The following is a 15,801-nucleotide window of genomic DNA, read 5'->3' as shown; positions in this document are numbered from 1 at the left end:
TTGCCAGTCACTCAATAAAGTTTTCCAGTTAAAACAACATTCTTTTCTCAAACATGCTATGTAATATTGATAATACGTTCTTTATATTAGGCTGGGAAGTATCACGTTTCAGGCGTGGCTAGACGAGATGTCTGTAATGAAATTTCATACAAAGTTGCAGGCCTAGGCCGGGAAGTCGCTTTTTTTTAATTTCTATTTCACATATAATTGTGGCACAGCATCATGGCATTCAGCCATTTTTTTTTAACCTGACGGGCTCTATGGCACTATGGCCATTCGAGCAGTAGGACTGTGTGGGGGGATGGTAGCCTGGGGAAAATCCAGGACCCTTCCGCATCACACGAGACGGTTTTGCTACGCTGGAAGCTGGAATACTCCTAGTTTAAAAAAAAAACGATATTTGATTGATATATATAGTTGGTCAGCAAATCTTGTTAATAAATAAGAAAAAAAAAACTATACTCATCCTTTTCTTTTGGGTGTTAGTACTAGTGTAAGACAAAGATAGTATGATTCTCTCTGTCTATGTTTGAAATAAGACAGTCCTTTGACAAACTATATACCTATATTAAACGTTTGAGAAAAGCACTATACATACATCGGCGTGAAAACGGGTTGTCGGCCTCATAACTACCCGTATATTCTATTCGGCCGGCAACCCCTACCTTCCCGGCCTCTGTAGTAATGTACTATTTTGCGACCATAAAGTGTTGTTGTATATGACGGCACCACTATCCTAGGAAAACAGAGCTTTAGACCCCAATATGATTGCGCAATTAGTCAATGGTGTAGTTAAATTGAACCTCCTTCCCAGCGTATGCTACGGCCGCGTCTCAGCGCCCGTGAAGGCGGAGCTCCGCCAGCACTTCCGCCTGCTGTGCCAGGACGACACGCCGATGGTGCGCCGCGCCGCCGCCTACAAGCTGGGAGAGTTCGCGAGGGTCGTCGAGGTGGAGTACGTCAAGTCCGATCTCATACCCATGTTCGTCAATTTGGCACAGGTGAGTTGAACATGATCTTATCGTCTAAACCCAGAGGCCTATATAAAGGTCTTCTATTTTCCTACGGCTGCGTCTGAGCCCTGTGAAGACGAAGCTACGCCACTTCCGCCTGCTGTGCCAGGATGACACGGTCAAATGGACCTACTCGGCCTTCTCCCACAGTCAGTTTAATAAGGTTCATTTTTATCTGTAGTAGAGGTGGGCCGAATATGCAGTTTGCCGAATACGATGTCGCCAACGTCAGATTCAACGTGGCAAAGACGCTGCAGAAGATGGCGCCTTTCCTCGACCCGGCTGTTATTCAGCCTCAAGTGAAACCAGTTTTGGAGAAACTTAACGTAGATCCCGATGTGGACGTGAAATACTTCGCGTCGGAAGCGATTGTAGGAATCGCCGGTTAAATAGTACCTTATTTTTAATTAGTATTTATTCCATTATTCCCAGTATCTTAAGGAGATTAACGCGGGGAATACCGTTTGTACCGAAATTAAACCTTAGTCTGCAGCAAAAAGTACCTAACAGTGAGGATTCTTTGGATGTTTCATAGCATTTACTTTGCACTTTATAATTATGAAATTGTAATTAGTATAAAAATAATCAATAAAAGCCTTTATCCAAGATACTTGTTTCATTCGTCATCCCACATGATCATTCTAATCGTTAACCGTCAAAGAATTATGCAACGTCTAGCTAGACGTCAAAAGTACTGGACAAAATATTTTTCCATGCTTGTTATTCCGATCCGTTTTAAATAGCTATTTATGCAACAAGTGCGGAAATCATCTTTACGCACGTGTATCATACAATGTTTTACTATGCATTGTGCGAGTAAATAAAAAAACATATGGCAAATAAGTTTAATTATTAAAAGGAGTGTTTTAAATCGACACGAGTTGCAAATTACCTATTCGCACGTGTACCGTACAACGTTTTACAGTACATATGGCCCTTTAAACTTTCGACATATGCACGAAAAGTACTCTTTTCCGCACTAGTGCGGAAAAGTAGTACTTTCCGCATGATATGGCTCCGTAGGAAACGCACTTTTCGAACACATGCATTGTAAACTTTTTTTCATTATTTGTAAGCAAAGAATAATTTTTCAATTAATGTGCTTGTCGTAGAATAGTTATTCGTGCAACAAGAGAGGAAAGTTGGTTTTTCTTGCGAGTGTTTATTTTCCTCACTCCCTGGAGTGAGGAAAGTTGCATCAGACAGAAAAAAAAGTATTATAATATGTACGATACGATACGGGACGGGACGGGACGGGACCGGACCGGACCGGACCGTACCGTACCGTAACGTACCATAGTTCATGGCCTTCACTAAATTAAAAAGCTACATTGTTTCACTCCCTGGAGTGAGGAAAGTTGCACTTTCCTCACTCCAGGGAGTGACGAAAGTAGGCTTGTTCGAGCTGCTGAGGTGAAATAGTTATTTGTGCACCAAGAGAGGAAAGTTGGTTTTTCTTGCGAGTGTTGATTTTGAGTCTCGAGTAAGCGAAAGATTCTATAATTTAATCACGAACAAAGCGAGTGATTCTAAGTTAGAATTTTGAGCGTCCCTCGACTCAAAAACACGAGATGTAAAATAACTGCTCTCGTGTTGCACATAATTTTTCACCTCAGTGGTGCAAACATATTAAAGGTTAACATGTATTTCGAATTTGTAATAGACCCCGAAGTATGAAGTGGCAGTTCATGGCCTTCACTAAATTAAAAAGTTACTTTGTTTCACTCCCTGGAGTGACGAAAGTGCGACCTTGTTCGAGCTGCTGAGGTGAAAATAAATGATTCTGATATAGAATTGTGAACAAAGTCGCCCTGAGCCGGGTCCACACGGTAGAAAGTAGGTAGCAGAACGGATCCCTTCAGGATGCAGTGAGGAATTGAGGATGTTAATAGAATAAAATAACAATGAACTTCTATACTCTTTTATTTCCATTCAAAAAACAACAGTATCCTAATTCACTTGCGGTATTTGAACTCCAGATTTGCATCGGCGATGGCAACAAGCGAATGGAATGTAACCACGGTTACGTACAGGGGGTCTACCGAGAACTCTCGACTTTCGAAATTCAACTATCTCCAGCTTTGTCACTCCAATAAAGAGCGATAGAGACGGAGATAGATAAACTTCGATTTTTCAAAGTTCGCGGTGATAGCCCAGGCTCGGTATCGTTGTATATTTACATACAAACATTCACAAAATGCTATAAGATTTGAAGCCGGAAATATATCACAAAAGTGCATAGTAACATTTGATTTCGATTAAATATATTTCATTAAATATTTTTTTCCACTATTTGTGCACATAATTTATATTTAATTATTTGTCGTTAAAACTCCAACGAAGGATAAATAAAGAAGTCTATTCAAAATATATTTAGTATATTGCAAGTACTATCATGTCTACTTTGGAATATGTACAAGACGGCATATAGCATTAGGCTATATTGCCACAGACAACTTTGAACAGCAACACGATATAGTTTTTCGATCGTAAGTAATACACATTACATAAACTATTAACAACTTACTAGTAAACAATATATTATCTTACAAGATAACGTGACGCGTCATTTCAACTTGGCTTTAACAAAACTGACATCTAGCGTTATCTCAGTTAAAATAATTTATAGTAATTATTGTATGCATTTATAAACACACCGTAAAATGGGATGACTTAAAATTCAATCTTTAAATTTGCAGCACCTTTATAGGCCTAACAATTTAGAACTTTCAAAAATTACCTCATTTTACGACAGTAAAAAGGTCAACCGCCCGAAAAAACGCCTCAAAGCTGTCACTGTGACGTTTAGCGCTCCCGCGCTTTTGATGACCATAGACAAGTTGACAAGTTCAAAATGGCGGTCACGCTGGCGGCGCGTTTAGTGGCGCGAGTCACGCGGGTAGAACTCGGCGAGGGTGGAGGCGGGGATACGCTTCAGCATCTCCTTGGGGAAGATGCGGAGCAGCTGCCAGCCGATGTCGAGCGACTCGAATACTGTGCGGTTCTCGTAGTTACCCTGTGGGAAGAGAATATTCGTAAGTTATTTAGTCTATGGTATATCTTCTGGGCTCTCACTCAAATGATCAATTCATATTCCATAAGCAAGAATCTGATCTATTTTTTTATATTCTAAACCTGGAACTTGAACACGTGAAAGGTCAATAATAAATTGCAGCCCCATCCGCGCTTAGGTTTACCTTCATTTATCAACAGCAAATAATATAAATGCTGATAACATTTAATAAATTCATTCATTGAAAAAGAGTCACGCCAAAATGAATCTATAGATCTTGTATTCTTAGCCGGAACAAAGACTGACTAGTTAGATATTCATCAATTTCTATTTAGGATCTTATGACAATGAGATAAAGCCTATTTAATAACGACTAATGTGTTTTCTTAAAAGCTGTAACAGACGGGCATACCGGACTGGGACCCTGGTCAGGCCTCCTTCACTCGCTCAAAGCCACGCGCTATATGCCTACCGCTCGGCGTATCGTCGACGATATAATCGACAGAGGGCCGCCGAACGCCCGCCTGAGCGCTCGCACCGCACGTTTCCCGCGCTTACGCTTCGAAACGCCGAAACCACGTAATTATTGTGCAGTAGATGGGTGTAAAAGTCAAAAAACAAAAGAAAATTTGTCGTTTTTTTAGGGTTCCTTACCCAAAGGGTAAAAACGGCACCCTATTACCAAAGATAGATATAACTCCGTAATAGATGGATACAGTCTAAGGAAAAAACGTGCCTCGAAAATCAAGATAATTTGATTCTCGTTCAGAGGGCGCTACTAGTTTTGGCCTACAGTCGTATAGATGGCGTTGACGGTTTCGTTTGTTGTTATTTAACAATTTTAACGCATATCAGTGAAAGAACATGGGTCAAAATAATAAAAATAATTAATGCAAATAAAAAAGATCATTTATCTATATTTAAATACATTCTATCGTATTTTTATAAATCTTCATTTTTAGTTTTAAAGTGTGTCGACAGATGGCAGTGAATTTACTGGGGTTACAAAATTTACTATGACAGTACCGCTCTAGTATAAGTTACTCTATGCTATTACTAAGACCCCGCTGCCGCTGTCCGTCTGTCACCAGGCTGTATCTCATGAACCGTGATAGCTAGACAGTTGAAATTTTCACAGATGATGTATTTCTGTTGCCGCTATAACAACAAATACTAAAAAGTACGGAACCCTCGGTGGGCGAGTCCGACTCGCACTTGGCCGGTTTTTTCATTTCCGAGAGACGAAGAAAGGTGAGTAGTATTTTAAATCTATCTTTATGAATTTTGTCACTATTTATTTCTTTGAACATAAGTAGATAAATCGTAAATTAAGGAGTTTTTTGAGTCAGGTATTATAAGTGTTGTTTTTAAATATTTGATTGACTAATATAAAATATGGTTGATTCGCAACATTCGTTTTATTACAATAATAACATAAGTAACAGTACAACCCTAGCGCATTCTTACGATGACGCGTTGGCACGTGGCTCGCACGGCGAGCAAGGCAGTCTCGACTCTTTGTGCGCATACTTATGGTACATTTCTTCTCGTCCTGAGCAGCAGGTATTATTATTAAGATTTTGTAGGCTATTATAGAGTAGGTATTTTCGCTTTTGTATGGGAATGATGTATCTGTTACGTAGTAACTATTTATTAATCTGTGCCCTGGTCCGGTCCAAAGCCTGCTCGATCGTGTGTAACGTGGTCCGCCGTACGTTCGTTAAGGGCACAGCTATAAGTAAGAGCGAGAAAGACATATGCTAACCGGACAGAAGTCGCGGTCCGTCTGTGGTTTAAAAATACTCTAAGACTGTTATAGTGAAATTTTGCGTTCCCGCGTTTTTCATGCACCATAGACAAATTGACAGCGCGTTACCTGGGTGATGAAGTTCTTCTCGAACTTGGTGAGGAACTCCAGGTAGAGCAGGTCGTCGGGCGTCAGCGCCTCCTCACCCACCACGGCCTTCATGGCCTGCACGTCCTTGCCGATGGCGTAACACGCGTACTGTGGGAAAATTATACGAATTTGCATTTTGTAATGGTACATAAGATTGGCAGGCAGTAAGCCGCATTCTACGCGGCTAAAAATTAAGCATTAGAATCTAAATGCTAATTTCTTGTAACAAATATATTTTGAATTTGAATATGTGATCTATGTATAATTGGAACTATTCCGTGGTCGCTGGTCGCCTAAGAATCTCGAAATATTAAATCATAAAATATGGTAAAAATGAATGAATACATGAAATGAATGATTGTATGCGAGTTTTATGAGCCCTGACAGTTTCATGATTATCCTCTACGTCCTGTTGTCTCCGCATCTACAGTGCGATTCTAAAAACCTCTTTTATCTTCGAATAAAGGTCACTGGTGTCTAAAACCTTGAAATGAATAATATTATGCAGATAGTTGTTTCATTTCAACAAGTGTGAAGAAGGTAATTATAATAAAACTGTATCATCTATTATTAAAACACAACAGAACTGGAGTCTTCTCGTTGAAATATTCATGTCTTGGCCATGAATGTGGAATATGTTGATATGAGTTCATAAAATGTTCAACATACCAGCTGGTTGGAGACGTCGGAGTGGTCGCGGCGGGTCATGCCCTCGCCGATGGCGGACTTCATCAGACGGGAGAGGGAAGGCAGCACGTTGACTGGCGGGTAGATCTGCCTGTTGTGGAGCTGACGATCGACGTAGATCTGTAACGTAATTATAGAATTTATTGGATGGATAATCGTCATCTTATATTGCTTCTAATTTTATCTCTTTGTAACTGATAAGGGTCAATAACTTTTTTGGTATGAGTTACGGTTATGTGACTTTCCTGTGGACATGGTAATAAATAAATTAATTTTAAAGCCTAATTTTCTTGCCGAGTGCTTACAGACACGCATGAACGTTCTGTTTCTTAATAGCTGTATGGGGTTAGTCTTTATAAAATAAACCAATTACCAAATACTTCTGTATTATCTACGGGAAAGCCGCCAGTTATCCTAAAAGTTTTATAACCAATAGTAACCCACAATAGAAGATTTTTTTAAACTTAACTATCAAGTCCAAAACCTATAAAAGGCCGGGTCCTAGACAATCCAGTAAAATGGTTTATTACATTGAAAATAAAACATCTGCTATACTGGCTGACGGCCAGCATTCAAACCATTACAACTTCCATATTCTGGCTAGATTTCAAGTAAAATTCTTGCCAATTTTTCGCAATAAAACTGCACGATTTCAGCTTATCACAATATTAAGCATTTCCATAACAGTATTGTAACCATGCTGACTGAAAAGTGCTGCAATATTTACTACGTGTGGAATGTAAGTCAGAAAGTAGGCAAGATATGATTACATGATTCCTGGATAAACCCTTACCTGTCCCTCAGTGATGTAACCGGTCAAATCGGGGATGGGATGTGTGATGTCGTCGTTGGGCATAGTCAAGATGGGGATCTGCGTGATGGAGCCGTTGCGGCCCTCGACACGCCCGGCGCGCTCGTAGATGGTGGCCAAATCGGTGTACATGTAACCTGGAGACACAACAATATTAACCTTTTCGACGCCGTCTCAAACACAAAAGCTGTCACTCGGGTCGCCATGTCACCGAAGTTTCAAAACTGAAATTGAACTTTATGCACATGCACGTAGGTCTATGTTGCTCTGTGGTCTTTGACCGATTACTGTCTTTGGCGTTGGACCTGCGGTGCCGATATATCCATCATTGGCGTCCAAAAGGTTGTGATTCACTTTTCTTTTTCAGTGTTGGATATGAATTTTTTTTTACTACATTTTTTTAATATTTTGTGTCTGCATCCTAATATCGAATGGTTTCCAATTCTGAAACTGATTTTCGATATTGGGCTCCAATTCCGGCATTCCGGAACTAGTGCTTGTAAAATCCGATATGTGTTTGATTTTCTAAAACTGAAATAATAAATAACTATACATATTATAATATTGTCATTTCTCAAATTTGGAAGTATTTACAAGCGCAATGAGAATTTGTACTTCTACAATTAGGATTCCCTTTTGAATCTTACAAGAACTTCTAAGAATGTGTTTGATGGGAAGCTTCGAAAGGAACAACGAAATTCAAATCTTGTTGTTAATTAATAAGGCTGATTTTAAGAGAGAAAGAGTCAAGTGAAGTCAAGACAAGAACTCCCACCATATCCGTACTGGAAACCTAAGTTTGACTATGATGTATGTATGTATGTATGTATGTATGTTTAGGGTACCTGGGAAACCACGTCGGCCGGGCACCTCCTCGCGCGCGGCGGACACCTCGCGCAGCGCCTCCGCGTACGAGGACATGTCGGTCAAGATTACCAGCACGTGTTTCTGTTCACAATAACATGTGTTTACAAATGTATGCTTCAAACTAAAGACAACATATATTCAGGTTGTCAACAAGGCAATACTGTCATAAGGAAGTACAATGAGGGTGATTAGAAATTGCCCTCATTAACACCCAAAGGGGATCCAGCTTATAAAACTTATTTATTATCATAGAGTAACTTATACTAGAGCGGTACTGTCATAGTAAATTTTGTAACCCCAGTAAATTCACTGCCATCTGTCGACACACTTTAAAACTAAAAATTAAGATTTATAAAAATACGATAAAATGTATTTAAATATAGATAAATGATTTTTTTAAATGCATTAATTATTTTTATGATTTTGACCCATGTTCCCTCACTGATATGCGTTAAAATTGTTAAATAACAAACGAAACAGTCAACGCCATCTATACGACAGTGGGCCAAAACTAGTGGCGCCCTCTGAACGAGAATCAAATTTTCTTGATTTTCGAGGCACGTTTTTTCCTTAGACTGTAAACATCTATTACGGAGTTATATCTATCTTTGTTTATTATAAACCCAGATTGAGATTTTCTCGATGGTGGGATCGTTCGCCAAGTTCAAGAACAGACACACATTCTACATGGAGCCGTTCTCCTCGAGGTCCTTCTTGAAGAAGGCTGTCTTCATGTTGACACGCTGCACCTTTACCATCTACTCCATTCTAGGATGCTCCCAGACCAATTAAATGGGCCTAAATACTTGCTTACCTTATACTAGACTAGTTGATCACTAACCAGACAATGTATACGATCCATACTAATAATAACAAGTAGATAAATAACATCGACATCAGACAAAATCTATTGTAGCGTTATCATCGACGGAAGCAGAGTACATGGTAGAAAGACACCATTTTACTTAAAAGGCCTGAATAAGTCAGTCGAAGGTATACCCTGGTCAAGATTGAAAATAACTGTTGAAAACCTGTGGAAATCTTTAAAAAGTCTAACCAGTTCTCTATGAACTAACCTCGCACTGGTAGGCCAAGAACTCAGCGGCAGTCAGCGCCAGACGCGGAGTAATAATTCTCTCAATGGTGGGATCGTTGGCCAAGTTCAAGAACAGGCACACGTTCTCCATGGAGCCATTCTCCTCGAAGTCCTGCTTGAAGAAGCGGGCGGTCTCCATGTTCACACCCATGGCGGCGAACACGATGGCGAAGTTGTCCTCGTGCTCGTCGATCACGGATTTGCCGGTTTGCTGGTGGAGATAATGAATAGTTAATTAATATAACGACGGAAGTATCCCACCAAAACATATCATGTTGGCCGTGTCGTACGGCTGCGATCGTGACCCAAAATGGTTCCGCCGGAAGATCAGCGCTGACTTTCGGGTCAGCATTATGCTGAGGCGAGACCATTTCGTGGTAAACTTGAACTCCTATTGATTCTGATTCTGATGTCAAGACTGCCTCTGATGCTTTTACTCTTGAAATAGTTATGAGATCTCGTAGTACCAGGCCTTTATGTTCGTAAGACCTAGTTTTAAACCTATTAAACCCATCTTACTCGAGCAGTATGGCTCAGTCATATTCTACTACCTGTCATATGCTAAATGTTACTTAAATAGACTGAACAACCAAAACAAAGACTTAATAGAAATTGATGAATGAAGTGTTCGTCTAAGCTAAATCTGTATTGACTATGACAAAACATAGTGTGAATATGTTATTATAAACATCAACTTTCATCATATTTCTGATGATATTTCCACATTTAGTCATTGCAAAGTTAGCTTGATTCAACTGTGTTTTGACTGATTGTTTCCCAAAGATTGAATAAATCAATAATGCCAGAAGTACACATACAAATGACAAATGAAGACAAATGACAAGTAAATACAGATGTCATGATTAGTCTTAAAAGTAAGTTATTTAAATTTTTAATTGGCAAAGCATAAGCATAGTGTAAGTGAATTTTTGTTAGATGATTTTGATAAGTAATGTTAACTGTGCTCAGCATGCAGCCACAATCCATAAATGGAAAATTGTACGCCTTACGGCACAACATAGTGATACAATGATTATGTGAGACCTGTACTTATGTACCTTACCTATGTTGAACAAATAATTGCTTTTGACTTTTGTATGTATATGATATGAACGTACCTTGACCAGACCGGCCTGTCTACAGATCTGGGCGGCGATTTCATTGTGGGGCAGACCGGCGGCCGAGAAGATGGGGATCTTCTGTCCACGGGCGATGGAGTTCATCACGTCAATGGCGGAGATACCTGCACAGATACTATCATTATTAGTGTCCAGCGTAATTCAGTTTACTAAACCAGACAGCAGCTAAAATATTTTATGCCTACGTATATTTTTTAAGTATAATCAAGTATGAAGTTAAAATCATAGCTATGTGAGCTATGACATATCAAGAGACTACTTATAATTGCACTTTGTTGTTTGTTTTTGGCGCATCCAAAGATTAGACAAATCAGTTTTTTTTTTTGTGTTCCGTGCAAAAATTTGTTTTGACAAACGGAACACCGGGTTTTTCTCAGAGACCGTTTGACATAGATACCTGATTTTTTTTTGGTTTAGAGTATCGTTTAGTAAGGGGTGTTTCTTCGTAGAGTACAATTGCCAGATTTTGCCTGTCATTTTCGACTTTTGTATTACTTTATTGCAATGGTTCCTAAAAGTAAACCAGGGGCCTATTGCTTAATAAAATACAAGCTATATTAATTTATTGGTAATAAGGTAAATTATTAGTGATTTTGTATGTAAAATCACTAATAGTATTAGCTTGAATTTTATTATGCATTAGGCCCCTGATACATGTAACCCAATTTGAGAAACGCAGTTTTGAAACAACAGAAAAAACATGATTATTGGGTAGAACTTCAGATTTTTAGTTTCTTTTAGCCATTTAGTACAGACAAATGTTTTTGCATATAAAAGTAATATTTGAACGTACCAGTCTGAATCATCTCCTCTGGGTAGATACGGGACCAGGGGTTGATGGGCTGGCCCTGGATGTCCAGGTAGTCCTCGGCCAAGATCGGGGGGCCCTTGTCGATGGGCTTACCGGAGCCGTTGAAAACGCGACCTGTGTTACAAAACAAAAACATTTGTGCCATTTTCAACCAAAAGGGTATTATTGTCGCTTGTCAGTAAGGCGCTATTTCCATATAGCTTCAATTAGAAATTTAATCAACCTTATCGACAAGCGACGAAATACTAACATTAACACATTGACAGTGGCGTAGCGTGAACCAATCTAGTCTTGGGCGAAAACCACATCTGCGAGGCCCTTTCCAATGTGTTTCCCCAAGGTAATAAAAAGGTTGGCTTTGCGTGGCCCTCCTAAGTGCGAGGCCGTGGGCGAAGGCCCCCATTCGCCCACGCCTAGCTACGCCACTGCACATTGAGTGCAGGCAACCCGCTCGGGGGGCGCTCTGTTCGTACTCGCTTTCCTCTATAACCTCTACGAGCGTAGCGCTACGAAAACGTTGGCAGTTAATGTGTTAAGGTGATATGTGGATCAAAATTCTTTTCGTTGTCTTGTTTCTGACCACTCGGTCACGCTTCTATTTTTGTCTTTTATCAAATAAATAAACAAACTTGAGTGCTATTGCATGTCTTTCTAGCTGTAGATTATAATTCTCTTGAGAAAAATTAAAAACTTAATTTCACCCCATACAAAAAGCTCAGTCACATTTTTTGGGGACAAAAAACAAGACAACGAAAAGCATTTTGACCCATGTACCTAGTTTCAGAGGCGGAAATTAGCCTTTAAGTGAATTAATTATTACGATTACGCAGCTATTAGACGTCAAAATTTGTAAGTAAATTTATGTAATTTATCATGAGGCAGTGAGCCGACTTAATCATAAAATGTATGGCTCATAAAATAAATAAGATTTAAAAAAAAAAAAACATGAGGCAGTGAAAATAATACCAAATATTTGTTGGCTAAGTGCGGAAACAGGAGCTCCCATAAACGTATGCCCCCATCCGCAATATGGATTTTGAAATCTGAATTAAACATTTTTTTTTCATAAAAGCTCCGTCACTTATCTTAATGTTTCTTCACTAGAGTATGTCCTTGTTAAGTTGCTAGCCAAGTCTCCTGCTTTTGTCTCTTCTTTCTTCAGATTCCCTAATTATTCATGCTTACCCAACATATCCTCGGAGACAGGTGTGCGCAGAATGTCGCCGGTGAACTCGCAGAGAGTGTTCTTGGCGTCGATACCCGAGGTGCCCTCGAAGACCTGTACGACGGCCTTGGAACCGCTGACCTCCAGCACCTAGATACCAACAAAATTTTCAATCAAAATTAGGCGTATAATTTGTTAAGGTTTTGTGTAACCCGTGCGAAGCTGGGAGGGGTCACTAATTAATATGAAATTTAACATTTATTTGTAAAAAGTAATAATAAGAAGTACTGTAACATTAAATATATAATCAAATCTCTGTTCTCAATCATTGACTGATAAATAAAGTCATAGCATTAAGTAGCATTTTGTACTGTGTCTTATGCATTTGTTTGTTTTTTTTTGTATTGACAGATCACACAATGAACATGATAGTTACCTGACCAGATCGGAGGGTTCCATCGGCAAGTCTCAGCTGCACAATCTCTGAGAACTTGGGGAATTTCACCTCGTCGAGGATTACCAGGGGACCGTTGACACCCGACACCGTCTTGTAAGCTGCGATAAAAACGACACTTGTACTCAGTCATTTTCAAGTTAAGAACAGGAAAATAGGAACATGATTAGCAGTAGCATTAACTTTGGAGTGGTATTTTAACTAAATACCCAAGGGCGTCGTCAGCGAGTGGCAGGAGGAGTCCGCTGAGAATAGAAAATAAAATTTGTAACTAAATGTATGCCCCTCCCCCTCCGCCATATCAGCTGCCTGTCACTAACATATCAGCCACATCGAGTCCCTCCCCCAACCCATCAGCTGGCGACGCCCATGTAAATGTAGGTATTTAGGGTTGTACCCAAAAGGTAAAACCGGGACCCTATTACTAAGACTCTGCTGTCCCTCTGGCACCAGGCTGTAACTGATGAACCATGATAGCTAGACAGTTGAAATTTTCATAGATGATGTATTTCTGTTGCCGCTATAACAACAGGATAAAATAAATATTTACGCGGGGCTCCCATACAACAAACGTGATTTTTTTGCCGTTTTTTGCGTAATGGTACGGAACCCTTCGTTCGCGAGTCAGACTCGCACTTGGCTGGTTTTTTCAACCCTTTTTGTGTACTGAACAATTTTTCCTAAAAAAACTTGAATGTTTCTTACATTTCAGCTAATCAGAAGTCAATATTCCTTTCAGAATATGGCTGAGGGTTGAAATAGCACACTGTTTTGCATGCCTGTTTCTGGTGGAATGTGTGTGACCATGATATATTTTTTATAACATCTTTTGTACCACATTTTTAAGCAAAATAAAAAATATTCTATTCTATTCTGTATTAACCCCTAGTATGGGGCCTGTCAAAATTGGTTAATAAAATGGTGACCTTAATATCTAAAAGAATAGATTTAAATTCTTGTACATATATCCATATGAGAGGTTAAATCCAAAATTGAAAAAGCTGTACAACATTGTGGCATGAGGTGGGTTTCTCTGGGTGACCTCGCAATGTTTTTGATGTTAAGGTTTTATTAAGTTTCTGAATTGCCCTGAAAGTGAATGTTTTTTTATAGCTTTATTTTCACTCTTTTCAGTTTAGAAAGTTTACCTTATTACCAGCAACCATTCCATGATACATCTGGGCCCAATTTGAGGTAGTTTAATAATATTAATGTCTACAATTTAAAATTATAATCACATGACTGGCAAAACCTACACTTTCTAGATAAAAATCTGTACCATATATATGACTTTTTTTACTTATTGTATCTTTCTATAAAAGAATCATAGAAATGTTAAGGTTTATAATATTATTCAATCAGATATGAATCCTATAGGAACCCAGTGTAAGAATTACAAAAACATTTGATCATTAAATTAATAATAGAGTAAACACACAGTCTAAATATTTAAACATCTTTGATAAAATCTTTTCAGAACGGCCTATTGGCCATAGTCATATGATCAACACTGACAATTGAACATGCTGACCAATATTAAAACTTAGCACCTTAAACATAAAGTTCTCTTTCCAGACTTCATCAACCAATTATGGAAATAATCCATCGTTTTACTTATGATTCGACTTAGACAACATCCCAACATGAAATTTTAGTTACAGCTAATTATGTGAACTAAATATACATGATCTAAGATATATCCGAATTACATAGATAAGGCTTCCAAGGTTGACAACTCCCTAAAAAGAAGCCATTACGGAACTTCGGGAACGTAAATACACTTTAAATAAGGAAAAACAAGGGATTTGATTGACTGTTCCGATATAACAAATAATGAAATAACAAAATACCAAAGGAAGGTGTAGCAAAATCGATAATTGACGTTACCAAGTGAAATGACGTTCCAAGACGTCCACGAACCAAATTTCTGGATAAATACGTTAATAATATTTACTTACTCAGACGGGGTTGGGATATGAAGTCCCTGGACACTGCCAAAATATGCTCCTTAGTCGCCTGAGCCTTATTCATTTTGAGTACACAGGCAACCAGCTCAATAAAACACTAAACTGCGCTGTCCTGTCCGCCTGAAAACTGACGAATGGATGTCTTGTCTATGTTCCTTCACGTGCCGTCACGTGACCTCATCACAAGATGACGTTACTCTATGACAATCAATAAAACTGAAATTAATTTTAAATTGAACACCTAAACATTAATTGATGGTAACAATAAAACTTTCATTTTAAATTAAATACAATAATGAGATTAGTAGATTTCTTTCCAAAGATTTTTTAAGAATAATTATACTGAATGCAGCTCTATTTTTTCTGTATATTGGTAGAAATCTCATAATGTTAGAATTTTAAGGTTGGTACATATGTTTGGTTAAAGATGAACTACACCGGTAGATTCGACACAAAGACAATAAGCGAACATCCTTGTCTACTTTAGATGAAGTTGGGTGTTTTCATGGAGACTATATAAAGGAGCCAAATCTCTATGTATGAAAAGTGTCCATCAAAAAACAGTAATTAGGCGGCGCCACCATACACCGAAACACTACCAAAAACAACCTACGTAATTTGGTCGGGTTATTTGTGGTTCATGTTATACTCATGTCCCAGAGCCTAACTAGCGCCACCGGAGAGATTAGGAACTATTATTTAAAGCTGAAAGCGGTCACTTTTGCGACAATTCTGCCATAAGAGATTGCGATCCTTTCTATACCATCCATAGGGTGTTTTTAGGTTTTTTTATGTTTTTTTTTCTTCATTCGAAAGCAGCAGTCCACTATTGATCGTTCCATCCTTCTTACAAGATAAACATAGCCAACATGGAGACTATA

The 15,801-nt window shown here is 38.8% G+C and overlaps 1 protein-coding gene across 1 annotated transcript; it reads right to left on the bottom strand.

The window, feature by feature from the left end:
- Positions 1 to 2,918: 2,918 nt before the first annotated feature.
- Positions 2,919 to 15,068, bottom strand: LOC134750734 (V-type proton ATPase subunit B). The gene is made up of 11 exons (XM_063685974.1): positions 14,912 to 15,068; positions 12,936 to 13,054; positions 12,520 to 12,649; positions 11,317 to 11,448; positions 10,503 to 10,627; positions 9,365 to 9,595; positions 8,267 to 8,369; positions 7,404 to 7,558; positions 6,593 to 6,730; positions 5,903 to 6,031; positions 2,919 to 4,029 (listed from the first exon to the last, which is right to left on the bottom strand). The coding sequence occupies exons 1-11, from the start codon at positions 14,982 to 14,984 to the stop codon at positions 3,892 to 3,894; spliced, it is 1,473 nt and encodes a 490-aa protein (XP_063542044.1). The 5' UTR covers positions 14,985 to 15,068; the 3' UTR covers positions 2,919 to 3,891.
- Between the last annotated feature and the right edge of the window lie 733 nt (positions 15,069 to 15,801).

The sequence above is a fragment of the Cydia strobilella genome, chromosome 20 (genome assembly GCF_947568885.1).
Source record: "Cydia strobilella chromosome 20, ilCydStro3.1, whole genome shotgun sequence".
Classification (NCBI taxonomy): domain Eukaryota; kingdom Metazoa; phylum Arthropoda; class Insecta; order Lepidoptera; family Tortricidae; genus Cydia; species Cydia strobilella.
The sequence above is the reverse complement of the archived record's forward strand: the minus strand, read 5'-3'. Positions and strand labels throughout refer to the sequence as shown.